Source organism: Bombus vancouverensis, chromosome 11, assembly GCF_051014615.1.
Source record: "Bombus vancouverensis nearcticus chromosome 11, iyBomVanc1_principal, whole genome shotgun sequence".
In the NCBI taxonomy this organism is placed as follows: Eukaryota; Metazoa; Arthropoda; class Insecta; order Hymenoptera; family Apidae; genus Bombus; species Bombus vancouverensis.
The window spans coordinates 11525896-11545153 of record NC_134921.1 but is presented as its reverse complement, the minus strand read 5'-3'; the positions used below and the strand labels follow the sequence as shown (position 1 = coordinate 11545153).

The 19258-nt window shown below is 35.3% G+C and overlaps 4 protein-coding genes and 1 long non-coding RNA gene across 8 annotated transcripts; 2 read left to right on the top strand and 3 right to left on the bottom strand.

Moving 5' to 3' along the window:
* Positions 1-1541: 1541 nt before the first annotated feature.
* LOC117154871 (serine proteinase stubble) lies at positions 1542-11669 on the bottom strand. Of its 4 annotated transcripts, none has more exons than XM_033330249.2 (11): positions 11515-11669; positions 8791-11352; positions 8506-8586; positions 5379-5564; positions 4673-5011; positions 3750-3826; positions 3580-3680; positions 3390-3489; positions 3087-3299; positions 2763-2876; positions 1542-2631 (listed from the first exon to the last, which is right to left on the bottom strand). In XM_033330249.2, exons 2-11 carry the CDS (start codon positions 8885-8887, stop codon positions 2476-2478), a joined length of 1464 nt encoding a protein of 487 aa, XP_033186140.2. In that variant the 5' UTR covers positions 8888-11352; positions 11515-11669; the 3' UTR covers positions 1542-2475. The 4 variants fall into 4 exon arrangements, with proteins under 4 accessions (XP_033186140.2, XP_033186138.1, XP_033186141.2 ...); XM_033330247.2 differs by lacking the exon at positions 11515-11669 and adding an exon at positions 6407-8093 and having other exon boundaries at positions 8791-8810; XM_033330250.2 differs by lacking the exon at positions 4673-5011 and having other exon boundaries at positions 11515-11659.
* A 100-nt stretch (positions 11670-11769) lies between these two features.
* Dronc (Death regulator Nedd2-like caspase) lies at positions 11770-14931 on the top strand. The gene is made up of 6 exons (XM_033330253.2): positions 11770-12138; positions 12224-12465; positions 12562-12844; positions 12917-13176; positions 13255-13522; positions 13593-14931. The coding sequence occupies exons 1-6, from the start codon at positions 12001-12003 to the stop codon at positions 13710-13712; spliced, it is 1311 nt and encodes a 436-aa protein (XP_033186144.1). The 5' UTR covers positions 11770-12000; the 3' UTR covers positions 13713-14931.
* On the bottom strand, positions 14427-16761 carry REG (proteasome regulator gamma). Its single transcript, XM_033330255.2, has 5 exons — positions 16641-16761; positions 16003-16035; positions 15593-15913; positions 15367-15503; positions 14427-15286 (listed from the first exon to the last, which is right to left on the bottom strand). Exons 1-5 carry the CDS (start codon positions 16674-16676, stop codon positions 15064-15066), a joined length of 750 nt encoding a protein of 249 aa, XP_033186146.1. The 5' UTR covers positions 16677-16761; the 3' UTR covers positions 14427-15063.
* LOC117154878 (uncharacterized) lies at positions 16290-17628 on the top strand. The gene is made up of 3 exons (XR_004463840.2): positions 16290-16517; positions 16614-16750; positions 16846-17628. It is a non-coding gene; the product is annotated as an uncharacterized LOC117154878 (long non-coding RNA).
* Positions 17368-19251, bottom strand: Rpn6 (regulatory particle non-ATPase 6). The gene is made up of 4 exons (XM_076622959.1): positions 18698-19251; positions 18235-18629; positions 17818-18142; positions 17368-17740 (listed from the first exon to the last, which is right to left on the bottom strand). The coding sequence occupies exons 1-4, from the start codon at positions 19016-19018 to the stop codon at positions 17510-17512; spliced, it is 1272 nt and encodes a 423-aa protein (XP_076479074.1). The 5' UTR covers positions 19019-19251; the 3' UTR covers positions 17368-17509.
* Positions 19252-19258: the final 7 nt, after the last annotated feature.

Genomic DNA, 19258 nt, shown 5'->3' with positions numbered 1-19258 from the left:
CGAAATCGAAGAAGAGATGGGATTGACGTAACTAAAGTGTAGAAATCAAATTGGAAGAACGATAAGGATGAAAAGAATGGCGAAAGATATACGAAATTGTAAAGAAAATACGATGTAACGCGAAACAAGTACGCTACGTTTGAAAACCACTGGCACTGGCTGATTACCGCGGTAACCATCCCCCGAGCGCCAATTAATCTTAACTTTTACGGGGCAAACACTTTTCATTAAGCTCGGTCCTGCCTCCAACCGGAGTCGAGTTATCCCCTCCATGTTGCAACCTTAGCCACCCTTGCCTACTTTCCTCTTTTTTCCACCCCTACTCTTCCGGAGCACGGCAAGCTCCTCTTCGCACTCGTCCTCTACCGAGCATGCCGAGGAACTGCGAGATACGGGCGAGGTACGGCGAGGAACGGCAAGGAAAATGGTTCCCCAGACAAGCGTTTAATCTGGCTCTAATTAGCAACTTACCCTCCGCCCACGTCTCGACGTTTCACTCGCTCTATCTTTCTCCTTCTCCTCCCTTTTACTCGATACTCCTCGTACTCTGTTCCTCTCCTCCTTTACCCCTTCTTCTGCCATACCCTTATCCACTCTATCCCCTTCTCTATGTGTAGGACACTTCCTTCGTGGTTTATCCAGTTGTTGCCAAGCTTTTAGCCAGGCCAAAAATACGAAACGCTTTCCATGGTTGCTGAATGTAACCACCGCTCCACCGACAGATATAGCGACTATTTAATCGCTCATTCGAAATAAAAACATTACACTGGATCAAATTTTCCTCCAATATCTCGTACAACGAACGATTCTTTATTTAAGCCTTATGCAAGGGTTATCTAACGAGTATTTAAACGGGTTTGAAGTTTACCGTCGAGTACTGAGAACTTTTACATTTTCCACGTAAAAATATGGGAAACATGCGAAACACATTTTGACAGGGAAATACGAAAGTTGTTAAAAGAAGTATAGGAATGGGTACTTAGGTATCCAATTGCCCGCGTTGAGGTTAAGTAATTTGTGAAATAAGAGAAAGAGATATAGTTCATTATCGACGTCGTTGTATCGGACCATTGACCAGATACGTATATATGAACATGTACATATGTAGGGGAAAGACTTGACCACGGTCGTATGCACGGGTCTGGAAACTACAATGGAAGAGATAAGGCTGTTAAAGTCGGGAACTGTACTTTACAAATTGACCACCATAGGAAGCGGCGATCGAGAAATTAGGATTTCGTATTTAACGCCATCCTTCGGTGAAAGCATCAAACGCGAAGAATATGAACTAAACCATTGAGCTTACTCGATAATTAAACTACTTTTCATAATTTTTTTAGCTCTAATTTTAAGTAAGTATATATATAATATTTCATCTATTACAGAAAAATGTTATTTAAATGAATATTAATTACGAACCATTATTAAATATACATTATTGTTTCCAACAAAGAAGTTTAACAAAATTATAACTTCCAAATCAAATATATTTAATGCTTTTATATTTGACAATTATATTAGAAAGTAAATTTGTTGTCAGCTTTTTTTAATTCATAAAAAATTTGTGTAATTATCGACGTTATCCATAATACGTCGAATACGTGAAAGAGACGGAGACAACCAAGTTTGAGTTATTTTCATACGATGGCGCTACACGGTAAATCTTAACTTTTCGATCGAAGCGCCTTATCGACTAGTCACTAAAAGGTACGAGCATGGAACTTACCATACGAGACTTCGTGTCGCGTTCTGAAATACCGATTTCGAAAAGAATCAGAATGTTTCTTATGGCCTCTGTGATTTGCTGAGGCGAATATAGGAATTACATGTCTGGGGGCTACGTCGCTCTCGTTACCATTTTCATGTTCATTTAACATGTTCTACGATACCGACTATTCGAAAATTTTATTACGCCATTTACAATTTATAACAAGACGCTAGTGTAATCAGTCCGAACGCGTTTATTCAAACAAAACTTTAGTTAATGCTTGATTAAATGAACTTCTCATGATTGAATTCATTTGTCTGAACATGAACTACTATTATACGAACAAGAAATCGTAAGTAGCAAGGAAAAGTTGCCTGATGCATACTTACCTTCAGTTTTCTAAGGATTTACTAGATCTAATAATCTGAATAAAACGTAACAATTTCCTTCAACGACGCAGAGATTGTATTCCAATTGTTCGTATAATAGTTAAGTAGTTTATAGCAATATGAATCATTGCTATTAATATCGATTCACAAATGTAAAAATTAAACTGTCCGGCATTGAATATTACAATGAATTATATTACATTGAATATTATAATACCGTAACTATACAGCATATAAAATTATATTGTAAACGATCGATCGTTATAAACTGGTATCTTCCAGCATAGCTTTTGCGTGTACTGTTATCTCGTCACATTTGTCGAGCTACGTCTTTCAATTTCATTTATGTATCTCCTATGTCCTTATAAATTACAAAATCTAACTCATAACCTTGTCGATCCAAGGTACGAATTTCTGGATATTCGTATATACACCTGGCAGATGTTCCCGACCGCATCCTATACCCCATGACACGAGACCGATTAATACGTGTCTTCCTTCGACGGACATGGTTAAAGGACCACCCGAGTCCCCCTGTAATCGTATTTGTATTTATATCATTCAATAAATTAGATAGAACGAAATGTAATGGGCACTACTGGTCTGTCAAATATTTCATATGCACCAACTTAATGCAAATTCTGTATAAGCCAAGTTTAATTTACCTGACAGGAATCTCGTCCACCTTCCTTATATCCGGCGCATAAAAAGACGTCGTGAATGGTTTCGCGTCTTCCAGCCGCTCTAAACCAACGCTGACATCTTTCATTGGGGATTACCTGAAAGGCGTTACTTCGTATGTGATTCAACTTCGCTATTCGAATTTTGAGAAGAACTTTAACGTATGCGTATTTAAGATAGGAAATTATGCGTATAAGAAACTCGTTAGAAATGAAAATACACGATTGACTTTAGATCATGATCTACAGAACGCAACAGGATTGAAATAAAATTGAGTCCAAGTATGATACGCGTGCTGGTGCACGTACTTCCACATCAACCTCTTGAAGAACCGACGGCGCCGAACTTTGCCCGTGTCTAGTTCTACCCCAACCGGCAACTGTCGCTGTGCGTCCAGAAATTTTGAGATTCTTGGCTGGTAAACAGACAGGTACGATATGTTGTTTGAACGCCACTGTTCTCGAAAGCTTCACCAATGCCACGTCGTTTCGGAAATCGGTTGGCGAGTATTGCGGATGAACCTGCGAGACAATTTCCGATAATAAAATCTCTACGTCTGTTTCACGGCGCAATTCGCATACAAAAATTAAATAACGTAGCTCATCGCCTACCTCTTTCCTTTCGACGTTGAATTCTTCGTGTAGCAATCGTTCGGATGCGTCTCTAACGTCCCATTCACCAAGACGAACTTTCAGGTTACTATTCGGTGTTCTGTACGAAAAAGAAAAAATTGATAATTACCATTCAAGTTGGTAGTGACGAATTGTAAAATGTTCTTGATACGTATTTCTGCATACTAACGTTGCGACACAGTGAGCCGCGGTAACGACCCATCTGTTGTTCAATAAGGCACCGCCGCATGACAACTTTTTTGTTAAGAATCCAGATTTGATAATGGCAGCCTAAATTTCGAAGGAAATACGTAAAACGATCGACTCTCTCGACTCTTTCAAATTTTACGATAAATTTACCTGCCATGGATGACTACCGAAACTGGAACTGTGCCCGCCTACGATTCTATTACTTCTCGTGTAAAGTTCACCGCAACCTGCAATATAATGCAAAACAAAATCTGTATCATATACAAGGAAGAAGCTTTGCTTTGGTTTAAAGCAATCGAATAATGCGGTATCCGATATCGATATCGAATACATATTTGATGTCACGATCGTATTAACACATTTTTTCAAATTGAACTTATCCAAGATCTCATGCTTCTTGTCTGTAAATTTCTTTCTGTGAATAGCACGCGGTCACCACGTTTTTCTACATTTCTCCCATTTTTCTCTCGTTTTTCATCTGCTTACTATCCTTCACCTAGTTTATCGTTGATATCTATTTATCGTTGTCGTGTATGATAGCGATAAAGCCACATGTATAAAAACGTGCAAAGCGAGAAGTGACAGAGAAAGACATTAAGCGAGGAAAAAGTGCTTTCTTCTGTTCTGGTATTCGTTTATTCGCGGCGATGATTATCGTCAGAAAAATACAATAAATATTCTTTGATCCACTAATATTCCATTATAATTATTCTTTGACCCACTAATATTCCATTGTAAATATTCTGCGATCAATTAAGTCGTCGACTTACAAATTTCGAAGAATAACGCGAACTTTCTGAAAGATAATTTGTGAGGCAATAAAACACGATCAGTTAATTTCTATCAAGGAAAGCAAAATTACCCGATAAATTGCCATAATATTAATAGTTCACACATGATGACACCTATATTCTCCATAACATCGCTAATAACTTTGTAAATAATTCCAATTTAAAAAAAAAAAGAAATAAGTAATATAAAATATTTGACCGACTTCTTTACGTGACGATCAGAAGTAGGAGAGTACGATATTGGTGCAAAACTTTTGATTGGTGCGACTTCATGCGGATTACCACGATATTTGGAATAATCCACGGAGTTTGAGACGTCCTCGTTTGGTGTGTGAATTCCCGAAACATCGGGATAAGCGACGTCATATTCATCCTGAGGATAATCAAGCTGCAGCGGATGATAAACCGATGGACGATTTGTATGCACAGGCCGATCGTAATTCCATGTCTGTGAAGACTCATAAATGGTTGTTGGTTTGTTTGCGATGTCTGCGTACAGGTAGCTCGTCCCGTGCTCGTTCTGACCGCTATACGTCGGTTTGCTCGGCCTTGCCGCGTTGTCGTAGATTTGCACATCATCGTCCACATAGGGATGTTGATTTCCCAAGTTTAACGAAAGTGCTATGTTTAAACAACCTTCATTTTACCTTTTCTACCTTATTAATCGCAATTTCCATTTAATTGTACTTATCACCGGGTCCATTCAACATATCGCTGAGCAAACCGTGTTTTCATACGTATCAGAAACAGAATCAGAGTTAATGGTCCCCACCATTGTCAGTATCGTTATGTTGCATTGTTTCCTTTTTCCTCGACATTAAACGACATAAAGAATTAACTTTACCGCAAAGATCTTTTACAATTTGCATCGCACGTAATACAATCGAGGCTTAACGAGTAAGTAACTTTTAACAACGAAATATTTCGAAATTGGTTATCAAGGAGAAAAGGACTCGATAAAAATTGTAGAGATTTTATGACAACTCACTAGCATTTTGCAGTAGCCCGATTGTCGGTCGTGGTACTTTGTCGGGGATGTCATCGTCGTCGACGCAACAGCTCCATATCAATCCTCCGGAACAGAGATCGACCGGACGACCACCTCCGAGAACGCAACTAATACTAAGGCCACAATCGAATGTCGTTCCTTTGTACGTACACGTTTGCGGTATCACTAAAACAGAACAGTTATCGACAATCATTCACCATTTCTTCACACTTGAAGGTAATAAAACTGCACCGCGTAAAATAAACAGCGTATAAGGGACAAATATTCCGAATTTCATCCCCTTAACGTTACAGTGACTCGCAAAAGTATTCGAACACCTTTTACGGATATATCATGCGTATATTATACGAAATATTTAGAAATTTCACGAGGATTCTGATCAGACACGATTATCATGATTATATTGGGCAAATTTGAAGCTAATCCGAAAAAAATGTTCAAGCAATAGAACAGTTTACAAGGTAATCATTTAATGGTTTTATGCTAATCACTCGCATTCGATCTTTTAGAGATTGTTATATTTTTTTATGGGTAGTGTCTTGTCATGTCTTGTATCTAGCATTGTTGTTCGAGTGGCATACGGCATCGCGTTGCTTTTCTTTCGGTCTGTTTCTTCAGATAAACACATGGCTGCTTTCGTTTCGAATAACGATTTCATAAGTGAAATCGTGAATTCAACTCATAGTGACGAGATCGAGCAGGAAAGTCGGACGACTAGCGGCTCGATTATTATATTTCGAATTATTGTACCAGTATTGTATCAAATGAACGTCTTTGAGCGTTTATTCGATCATTACCGATCGTAAATTGTCCATAGTCCGTCGTTATACATATTTTGTCTGTTGTACACCGCATTGCTTGTTTGTTCGTTTTTTGTTTCGATTTACTCTACAAAGAAGGATATTCGATCTTTATAATATATCTTTTCTCAAACTGAAGACTTTATATTTTAACAAGTCAATCACGATTATATTCCTCAATGTCGATTTTTATTGTACGAAACGTACTTCTACCCAACATGTCCATTAAGCCATTCTGCAGATCGTTATTATGACCTCGATGATCTCCCGTGTAATTTCGTTTTTTCCTCAGAGCCTCGACAAGGAGGGTGCCTTGCTGTTGACTGGTTAATTTACGTCTTCTTCCTTGCCTGTAACTTGTCGACGTTAGCTGTTCCAATTCCTCGCCGTTCATCTTTTTCTTCAATCGATCAAGAAAACCTGTAAAATCATTTTCTTCACTGGTATCGTTCGAATATCCGTTATCGATGATACGTTCATTCGTTAGCTGTCGTTGTTGAACGTTAACGTTATCCAACGTCGAAATATAACTTTCACTATCGTTGTCACTATCATCAACTGTACGTATATCGTGTCTCCCTGCTATTTGTCTTCTCCAATCGCCATTTCCGACCGTGTCAGCCTCCGACGAGTCTTTTCTATTGGAATAATCCAACCTACCTTCCGATAGACCTTTATTTCTAACGAACACTCTGCGAACAATAGCGTTTCGAGGCTTGTCAAAATGATCGTAATCTCCATCGTTCCACGAGTTTTCTCTTCTCGGATCGAAACACGTTTTCACGCCAATTTCACGTACAGGGTTATCAAATTTCTGACCCCCAACTACCGTCAAACTATTGTCCAGTTTATTTGTTTCCCTCGGGCTTCTTTTATCCGACAGTTGCTTCTTAATCCATAAATTGAGAGGGTCTTGTTCTACGAACTGTCCGTTGGATAGCAACGTAAATTTCTCTGCTCTTTCATTTTTCTTGGATTTCTGCAATTTCGAAAACCAATTGTGTAAATGTGACAAAGACGGTGTAGTGGAAGAGGCCAAAGGACGATCGTAAGTCACTGCATCGTAGTTACTGTACTTGAGTGCAGTAGCGGTTACTATTAGGAACACGTGTACAGTCGCAGTGACACTCATGGTCTGATATCTTTCTAATTTATTTCGTAAATAAATTAGAACTCGTATTAACGAGTCGTCACAATTCGTACCATAGTTACGCGTAATTTACTTGTTACCGATAAAACTCTCGACTTCATCGAGAATCGAATTGCTTTGTTACCGTTGAAGAGCGCGCAGGTTGCCAATGATCCATGGAAGATATCCGACACCGTCGTGCCTTCGACATTTTACCTTCGTTCCATCGATTTAATCGAACTTTGTGTATGTCACCTGATAAATTTCAGTAATTTTCTGTGCACGGTAACCACCTTTCGGATCTGTCCTTTTTTTTTAAATGACTCGATAAAAGACAAGCGTCGATTAATCAACAACGTTCACCTATTGTACGTGTAATTTTGATCACCGTTTACGCTCATGCCATAAATATCGTTTCCGTTGCGACACTTAAAAAAATTAATTCTTGCTTAGCCTATTACGAATTGATGCGTTCCACCGACTAACGAGACTCTACCGGCATCTAAAGAAGCGTTCCCGGCTTTCACCAACGTCAGCTTTCTCATTGCTACGATAGCGTGTCTTCCCTGACATTGGTTCCCCACTCGTCCTCTTCTTCACTCTCTTTTGCTTTCTTCCCCCTACCTTGTTGTCCTCGCGTCCTTTCTTTCCGTTGTTCTTTGCCTTTCTTCCTTTCTTTTCCCACGTATAATGTACATATTTGCACGTTATATATGCACAGTAGCAACAGTAGCGACAGTAGCTCACCAAACAATTCGATCACTTCTAAAAACGTTTTACGTTTAATAAACCTTAAGGCTAATTACCAAGACTATTTAATAAACTTTAACCCTTATAAGCTGTCATAGGTGAAAGTTCACTGCGAAACATCAGTAGAATTAAAGAAGCTGATTCACAAATGATTTATTATTACGCAATATAGACGGGGAGCAGAAGAATTATTGTTTCCGATAAATAATTAACTATATAGCATTGCGACGATATTATCACAGGCCGATAATATCGAAAGAAAATTCGCATCGAGTGAAATTTCATTTGTGATATCTTCTAAGAGTTAATGTTGGTTATTAGACTGCCTAACTGTAATTCCGAGATGAAACATTTAAGTCTATTACATCTATTAACGATTCGAATCGTTTAATTTTTGGGTCGCGGTGTAGATTCACATAAAACTTACGTCCGAGTTCGTCGAAAAATCGTGTCTGTCCTTCTGTATCGATTACATTTTCCATCGCAGTTTCCTTCTTTGTATCTAGATCTAGAATCGAAATGCGTAATTTATATTATATATTATATATTATATTATATTAGCACAAACGTTATGTAAGAAGAAACATAACCGACGTTCTGCCAAAATGTTTTCATCCATGTGAATTTATATCTTCGTGAAAATTAAGGGCAACGATACGAATAGACTGTATGTAAATATGCTATTCGCTTGCCTTTATTAACTCAGACTCACCGAAATTCTCTAAATACCGGTCATTTTTCCTGATATCGGCTTGACAATAGAATCCAACAAGAAGCCGAGTGAAAAGTAAACTTGCAAGCCAATTCATTTCTCTTTTCTACCAGCGATCTAAAACAAGATCGATCGACAAAGATTTGACTCGTTGCCGACTCGTTGTAGCTCCTCTAGTCGTTCACCAATGCGAAAGAACACCCTAATACTTTACGCTTTGCGAATCGAAAATTCGCAGTTTCCGTGCAGTGTCTTTTCCTTCGAAAGAGTTTTATTCCCCGATCTTTTTCAAACGTTAACTCGCCGATATTACCGATCGATACTTGCATAGCTCCTGTGATTTATTCGAACAGAATCGCAATAAAAAAGTTCAATCGATAATCTAGCATCCTTGCTAGAACCTCTCTCTCTCTCTCTCTCTCTATCTATCTATCTATCTATCTATTTATGTTTAAATATAATCCTTTCGAATCAGGTCAGATAGATACTAAATTCTGAAGAATACCGTTGATCGATCACATTTCTATTTTTATCGTTTATCGACGATAATTGCAACTCGAACAAACTTACGACTCGTCTAAATATATAGTCGTAATCTTACGATGAAATATGATCCTACCCCTAAATGAGGATCTCTATCTTTCTTCACAAAGTACACATTAATGAGAAAATTTGTCTCGATAGGAACGCCTGAAAAGTTCTGCAAATGTTTAATTTCATTTCTGAACTTTGTGTGTCTTTTTCCTGGATACCGTTCGTGTACCGTAAGAATACGCGAAGCGTAGCGAAGGCATTCACACGTAGTGTGGTCCGGTAGAAAAGTGGGTCGTGAAACCAGGCCACCGAAACAAGTGGCACGTCGTCTCTTCGTGTGGTTGTTGCTTCGTAACACGTTCTCAGTACCCTACGACGTCCCGTGAACGTGCGGTACACGCGTGAAACCGTAGCATTACACCGTTTGGTTATTAGTGAAAGTTAGACTCAGTAACTTTCGACTTTGACAATGCCGATTTGAATCGCACGTATGAATCGGCTCGTCGAAATACTCTTGGTAGGACAATTCCCATCTTTGCACGCCTGCCACGCGTTCTCTTCCCTTCCTCTTGCCACGTGACGTTCAAAAGGGGCTGCTTAACGATAAACATGAGCATTCGTCAGACCGTTTCTTTTCACACCGCGTGCTGAAACCGGTGAACATTGTCTGGATCACGAGTTCCTTCAAAAATTCCACGCGGACCATTGCGTTTATGATATCCAACAATACATTTGCCTCCGGTTATTAATTATTTAATCGTAGATTATTACTCGATCGATTGGTGCTTTATGCTAGCGCACACATACCCACGCACGCACACTGGCATACGCACACGCCAACCCACGACTGACGATGACCGAAATGAATGAAAAGTACCGATCCTTAGAACGATAAGAGGAACAGGTGTTTGATTTCAATTACATTTCCATCACGATCGGAATCACTTTGACGTCTTTCCTTCGCCGATTACCCGATGACACTGCGAAGAAAGGAGGAGATCCTCGGCATAAGGTTGACTACTGATGAGGAACGGAAATACAGCATCCAGAGACCACTCTCTCTCTCTCCTGATAGTTCCTTTCATACGGCTTTTCTCACTACCCCTCCACCTTTCTTTCTTTCCTTTCCAAATCGTTATCTTCCTCATTCGGATGCACCGGACGATTCCTTCGCTTACTTTCAACTCGTATTCTGTATTTATACAGACCCTGGTTATCGAATTAGGTCCACATGCAGAAATTCCACTCTTCGAACTGTGACATCCTATATACATAGAAGTATATCAAAATGGCATTCTTGACTATAAATAGCAATTGTTTAATTTATTTAACTTCTTGTTATTGTACATCATATTGAAAGTGTCTGAAGCTTAGTCAAAGACATCTGTGTACTCACCACCGTCGATCATTGTGGTAAACCTGTACTAAACCCGTAAAAATCTAAATTTCCCAAAGTCATATTCAATTAGTTTTTATGTACAACATTTTTAGTGCCAAAGGTGAAATTACCTTTTAATGTCAAACCATTTTTTTATTAGTTGCTAGAAACTAGCTTTGCCAGAAATCATATGAAAAATTATAGTGAAAGTAGAAGAGTGAGAGTACCGTCAAGAACGATTTCGAATGTAGGAGAAAGTGCCAAAAATAATGGTTTTTAAAAACTGTTCCGATTTCGGCCCCTCTCTTTCTCGTAAACAGCTAAATTAACGGCATTCTCACTTTTTTAAATTCCTTCCTATTGCTCGTTCTTCCTTGTCGTCCTACCTTTGACTATCAGCTGCACATAGTTTTCTAATTGTAAATTGGTCTCTTGAAAGAAGGCCATCAGACTTCTAAGCACTCTTTCCTTGAGGGTTCCAGTTAATTTTCTGACATTATTTCTTACTCTCTCTATATTTTCTTGAGTCTTCTTTTCTAGGCTGATCCTTTCTGTATACATAGAATAACAGCATTTCCATAATGCGTGATCATAATCAGATTCTTTTAATAATACCCTTTTATTTGTGATATTATGTTTTCCAATGGAATCTACAATCGATTGTATTTTTAATTAAATAATCTTATTCTGTACTGTATCGGTAAAGTCGCATGTGACACGAAAATTAACGCGATCAATATCAACGAACATCAATCCTCAAATTCCTCCGACAATCAAAAGTGGGATACGAAAAAATATTACATGTTACTTACTTGTTTGTTGTATTTAATTTCTTCTAGCGGTTGCCATATCGATATTGAAATTATTCATATTCGATTAATCGATTAATTTAAGTAAATTGCTCGATCTATCGATCTCTAAATTCGAGATATGTTGATCGAATATTATTCTTCGTTTATCGATATCTGCCGACACTCATTTCGATTTTTCTCTCTAAATTCCTTTTTTGAATAAAACTTGTTTATAGAACAACAAATCGTGAAAAATTAATCTGTCAAAATAAAATTATAAGTTAAATAATTAAACATAAGTGGCAATATCATTCGTGACAAGATTTTACCAATACAGACGATACCTATCGAAATTTTCGAGTCAGGCTGAGTCACTTTGTGAACTTCATCGTATTAAGATATCATATTAAGATGGTGAAATAAGACAAAACATCGTTTCGGTACGAACGATAAATTTGTAACAATTAATTGAGCAATTTTACTAAAGGATATGGATTATTACTTAACATGGATCGAAAGCATCGAGAAATATTAGACTCGTGTTACGAAGATATTGTACCTAGAATAAATATAATCAAATTATGGCCAAAACTGTTTGAAAATAAAGTTTTTAATAGAGATGACGTGAATATTTCGCGCTGGATAGTAAGAAACTTTTTAAAATTTCCTGAACATTTTACGACTATAAATTATATAGAGTGACTTGTGAATTTTGTAATATTTTATATAGAAAGACATCACAAATAAAACAACAGTACATGAAATATATTTGACGATAAAAACACGAGGACCACTTGCATTTGCTCGTTTTCTTGCAAGTCTAAGACAAAGTAACCATGAAGATTTAGCAGATATTTTGGAAGGAACAAGAACTCCATTACCTATTACTAACACGCCAAGTTATGGTAATCATAATGAATGCACGAAAGAAAGCAATGTAGAGGAAACTACTTTTATTCCAACTGCAGAAGGGTAAAGTTTAAAGTCCTACTAATTAGCTTTAATTTATTTTGTATGTATATCTTATTCTGCATTTACTGTATCAATTGTATTTCCATTTTTAAAAAGACCACAAGGCGACTTTTTTCGTAATATACAAGTATTAGAGGAACCACTACAAATTTTAGTACAGAAAGCTACAAAATTCTTAGATGGGCCTGAATATGAAAATGTTCAAACATATCCAATGCGTAGCAAACCCCGTGGACTGGTTTTAATAATAACAAATATTGATTACAAACATCCAGATAAAGAAGATAGAAATTCGGCTATATATGATGAATCAAACTTAAAACAACTTTTTAGACAAATGGGTTTTGAAGTTTCTTCCTATTGCAATCTAACAGCACAGGTAAATATGGATACATTTACATATTAAAAAACAAATGAAAACTTTATATCACATAGGCTATTTCTTTCCAAGAAAATGTTAGAGAGAATTAAAGAATTTTCTCAACGTAAAGAGTTACGCAAGGTTGATTCTTGCTTTGTTATAATAAGTAGTCATGGTAATGTTAATACACAGTATGAAGTCACAGAAATAGAAGGTGTAGAAGAGCATATGCAAGACAAAGTGCAAAATCAAAAACCTGTTCTATGTACTGATATTTTGAGTTATTTCACTGCAGAAGCTTGTCCCAATCTTGCAGGGAAACCAAAGATTTTCATTTTTCAATTATGTAGGTAAGTGCTAAATCCACTATAAAAGTATCATAGATACATATAGTGATAATATTTTATTATTATACAATGATCTTTTAGAGGAAAGAAAAAACAAAAATCAGTAAAAGAACCTAGACATACAACAGATACATCTAACTTTCAACATTCCTCTGATGAAACTACTAATGTTAAAAGAAATGGTAGGGAGACACTGAGATGTTATGAAGATATGTTACTTTCATATGCTACCCTCCCAGGATATGTTGCCTTCCGAGACAAAATAACTGGTAGTTGGTTCATACAAATTTTGTGTGAAGTATTTATGAAATATGCTCATAAAGCTCATCTTCAGGATTTATTAAACATGGTGAATAAATCTTATGAAAGTATATTAATGCCATTCTATACATTAGTTACAACTAGTTAATGCTTCACAGGTTGATGAGAGATTAAAAATACAAAGGACTAATGGAGGAGACTGTCAGACATTAACGATAACACTGATTGGATTCAATAAACATTGTTATCTTAATCCTGGTCTTTTTGAACAGATATGATCTTAGAAACTTGCCATTGAACAGAATGCATAATCTATATATATATATATATATATAGATTAACATTTTTTCAACAAATTTTATATATAAATTTTATATATTTGAATATGAATTAATATTAAACTGGGCAAATGTTACATATTGGATGTATTTGAATCATATTACATTTTTATTATATTTTACAAAATATACCAAGAAATGTGTAAACTTTTACGTTCTTCTCTTTCTTTTTTGCGTATAATCTATCTACATTGCACAAAATTTTTTAGAAATGATAAAGTACTATAGTCATTGATATAGTAATAATATACGTGACAAAGAAAAGAATAATGATATGAACAAATGAAGCGTTTGTAAAAGGAAGAACAATACATTTCACATTAAAAGGAGCAATGATAACGATGACGAAAACAGACTGACATCCAACTGTGTTTCTGTACAATAATAAGATTTCAACATTTATGTCAACCGCATACATTGAAATTTACTCTAAATGCAGTATAGCATGAATAACGATCTGTAGTTGTAAAGAAATAATAATATGCTTATGCCATTTGATACTGTGGTAAAAAAAAGAAGAAAATAATTTCAAGCGATATAATTTATGATTAAAACTCTTAACATTACAATATTTGTGTCATGTTTTCGTATCGCATAATATCGCGGTTGAGAAAGAAAGAGGTGTTTTGAAGTTAATATGATATACCAAAAACATATGTCATATCTCGATTTATGTTCTAACGATATTACAGCTGTAAATTACAAATTACATGCTTAACTATATTCTAAATTCAAATAGGTGAAAAGATAAACGTTCCAATACTCTCGGATCTGTTTTCGATAAGTACATCACACCGTGCAATTAGATAGCAGAATTTGTAAAAATTAAAAAGATATGATAATAAGAAAAATCCACGTTATGAGAGCAAAGAAAATAGAAAAATTAAACTTCTGACAGATTTTGTAATAATTATGTATTTAATAATAAATGAAATATTAAATAATTAATAAGTAGATTAATTTTGTAGTAATTTTTGTAAAATTCAAAATTAATTTTGTAATCAACTGTAGTTGAACTTATTTCCGTGAATGATGCTAAATATATCTTCTTTTATATGTATTTATTTATTGTTTTGGATATGGCTCAAGTGAATGTCAATGAGTCAACGTCAAGGCGATTTAATCTAAAAAAAAAAAAAAAAAAAAAAAAAAAGGAAAATTCAAATTTTCTATCGAAAAGTCGAGAATGACACTCTCTCTATCACGTAGCTTTTTTCCTTTTCCGTTTTGCTTCTTTTTCCCCATACAATCCTGTACACCATCCGATAGAAATAGCATATGAGGCTAATGTTTAATACAAAGATTGCGCGTTGGAAGAACGTGGCTTTTTGATCTTCTCCAAATTCTTGATTACCAAATCGTGCAGAGAACAATAACGATTACGGACTTCGCACATAACTAGCCACAGGCTTACATATTCTTTTTCATCTAATTCTTGAACTGCTCTTCTATAGTCGCTAATGTGTGGATACTTTGCAACTTTACTAACAATCTTTCCTCTAGAGATAAAATACCTAAAAAAAAATATCATTGTATGAGTATAATGTGTCCCTTATGAGAAGAAATCTTTTAATATCATTACTATTCACATTACCTAGATATCTGATCGAAAAATGCAGCAGCCTCACTTTCCACTGATTGTATTTCTGCAAGTGTATCTTCTTGGATGGACACACCAAAGTTATTACCATCTTCGATTTTTGGAATCAAAAATGAAATCCACATTTTCAACTGGAAATTCAAAAATTAAAATAACTGATAAGGATATTAAAGTTCATATAATCTATATATACTACTCATATACTTTATAGAATATATACCAAATTAGAATCTTCTAATAGTTGTCGAATATAAGGCTTAACTATATGAATAAGATCACATAGGGGCTTGTTACAAGGTACAGGTCCATTTGGTAACACCATCACTTTGGTTCCACTGGTATCATCTATGCTATTGTCTAGCTTTCGTTTCTTTGCAGTAGACTCATTTTCGGAATGATTAAGAATAATAGGATCTGGAATGGGCACATTTAAGTCTTGATGAACGTTTGACAATTTCCTGTTGCGGAAACCAGGGGTTTCTAATAATTCATTCAATTTAACAATCTTCTCTGGAAATCCTTTCAGCAATAGTTGTTCAGCCTAAATAAAGTTTATGCATGTGATATTATGATGTACTTCGGAACAAACTGAGTATACAAATTATAGGATAATAATATTCAATTAATTACCTTTGTTTTTAAAGAATCTTTGTATTCCTGAACCTGTAAAATAAATTTGAGAGGTAAATGCATTAAATAGGATGGTTATATTCAATTAAAAATTGATACTTTGCTTTAATTACATTTACAAACACATACATGTCTTAAATATGAGCAAAATGAGATTACACGTAATAGCAGTTATAAGTAATACATTTATTTTATAGTAATGAGTTGTCGAATAAATGTTTATAAACTACCTGTAAAATTACAATCAAAACAAACATTAAATATTACTAACCAAAACGATGAATTAATGGACAAAAAATTGTATAAGAAAACCGAGAAAAGAATTGTACTGTCGATATAACAATACAGGTATAGTTTTGCATAAGTATTGAGATAAGATGACTGACCAAGGCCAATTACTAGAATTGTAAATAGATTAAAGAATTGACGTGTATAAGTGATAGGAGAATTATGTTAAGATTCTTGAAAATATTGATGATGAAACAGCAAATATTATTTGGAACATAGCGATGCCGGTGAGTTAAACGCTACCATTAACCTAAACAATCTTACTTGCAATATATTAAACGTGTAATACAGACTACTTAATTTCATATCTTTCTGTTTTGCAGCTTCAATTATAATATAAAATATTTTACCTTCTGTGCTGTAGTATCCGCCATTATACACTCCATGAAAAAAAAAAGTTTATAAAATATAACCACACTATCCCTTTGTTGTAACGTACAACTTCAAACAGGAAGTTGCGGTGAGTATTCTTACTACGCCATCAAATCAGAATCTGTAACATTAATGCAGTTATATTAGTCTTCTCAGAATTTAAATTTCTGTTTATTCGTCTAGAGTTATTTTTTCTTCGTCAAAATCGAGACACCATAGAGCTGATTGAGAGAATTATAATCATAGCATGTGCAAAGGTGCACGATGATACACAATATGTCAATCTTTATTCTTTTACTTTTTACATGTTTTATTTCGTATTCTGTAGAAGTTGTTTTTACTATAATCTATACAATTTGAATTCGCTTCTTTGATAGAAATGAAAATTTAAGAAAACATGATGTGATAAATTATAATTGATGTGAATAGAATACTAATAATACAAAATGATATTTTGATTCCAATTAACTGTCAGAAATTAAGTCAATACTCATATAAATAATCTATGAAAATGTCAAATAAGTAGGTGCCAGAAGTAGGAGAGAGATAAAAGGATAATACTTCATTAAATTGAATGTCATGGATATATTTAAAAAAAACTGTAATTTTTTAAAAATAAACAGCATACAGTTTTGCGAATATTGAACATATTTTTTAATCAGATTAGAACAATATTTTGAATCAGATAAGTAAAACGGTAAAATGTATCGTTTCATTGTATTACCATTGTATTTCGTATTTTGTACATCAATATCCATCTTTTGAAATCAGCAAATTAAATCTGCTATACATGATTGTATAACACATGTTTGTATAAACACTGTGTAGAAATATATATTAAATACGGCTAAGTGAGTTTCTTTGCTTTTTGGTAAAGTGTATCAACGACTTTCCCCATACTGTGTATAGTATCTAATGCAATCTCGTAAGTCTTATCGCGCGGAGTATCTTCAAAAACGATTAAAACACCTTCACCCTGATCAAGGACACCCCTTAGTTTTTTATCCAGTATCATCTGTGAAAGCTTCTTCTCCACTTGAGTAAGTGGTAGTGATATAGAGGTTGCGATATGACTGACCTAAATAAAAGAATGAAATTACAAACGATGAATATTTATATTTAAATAATCAACCAATTTAAAGTAAATAATCGTACCTGTACGCGGGAATAAGGTTCAACTAAACGGCATAAGTTTTGTTCAAGCATTGCATCGTAGAGAGAGCCGAGATGAGCACGCACAATTACGTCATCCTCAAGTTCTTGGCGATATTTTTTCACAGCTGTCTGGAAATCTGCTAATGAACGTCGGTGGCTCGCTTCGGCAACTGCCCGCATTGCGTCTAAATCCCTTCCTGCATATTTAACAGCTAATTTTCCTGACATAATTGATTGAACATCTTCAGGTGTACGTAACATAATTTTTGAAAGTAACATATATTTTAAAGCTGTTAAGGCCTTTGGGCTTTCTACGCTATCATATCTGAAGAACAGTAGTAAAGTAATTAAAATATACAAACATAAACATAATAATTATTCTGAAGTACAATATATTTATTTAAGGAAACAACCTACCCCTCAAATGCTTCATAAAAATATGAATAAGCAGTTTTAAAATCTCTTTCATCCGCAGCATGTAATATTCCTGATTGTAAATCTAAAGCAGCTTGCATTTTAGGTGGACAATAAATTGCATTAGCAGTGGTTCTAGCACTGGTAAGAGCTGCTCTTGCTTTTGCTAAATTACTCAGTGCATGATAGGTTTTGCTTTCCAATAATTGTACCTCCACCAAAAGTTGTTTATCATCCAGTTTCTTAAGTTCTTTAAGTAAAGCCGATCCCAACTGTAATGCTTCACTGTACATACCAGTATCGAAATATAATGCTATTAAACGTGCTTCTAATGACTGCCTTAAAAATGTCCTACGTTCTTCTTTTGCCCATTCTATACATTCTTTGCATAGTTGAACCTGTTGAAAAAAGAAGCATTGTACTAAACTGTCTATGAAAATACAATCAAAATTATTTGTGAAGATACCTCAATGCCGATACCAGCTTCCAGATCCAAGAAAAAGTCTACTAAGGACCGTACGAGTTTGGCAGCTTTTGCTTTGCTAATCAAACTAAGAAACGGTCTGGTAGCTTTAATCAACTCTGCCAACTCTTTTGCCTTCCCTTCTTTTTTGTAAAGTTCACCAAGGTGTAAAATACCTTGCTCCTTCACTCGGATATTATCTTCGTCATCCTCCGTCACACCGATACTTGGGTCGGAGACGATTTCACTTAAAAGTGAAATACCCTCGCTACGATTAGTCATTGAAACTGCTTGTGCACGTTCGAACAGCATTGCACCGGCCATCTCAAAATTTTCACCACTTTATAAGGATGAAAACGGGATCAGATAACCTTTATCCTAAATGATGAATATTATTCTTCGGATAATTGATCAAATTCGTGAAATAATTCCTACGTTTTACAAGAAATCAAAGTTAATTTTCTTTAATACGTTGAATATCGCATGCGCTTGTACGCACAACTACACAAATTTTATAAACGTCTTCTGTTTGTCACTTTATTCGCAATCCGTTTCAACCTCAGA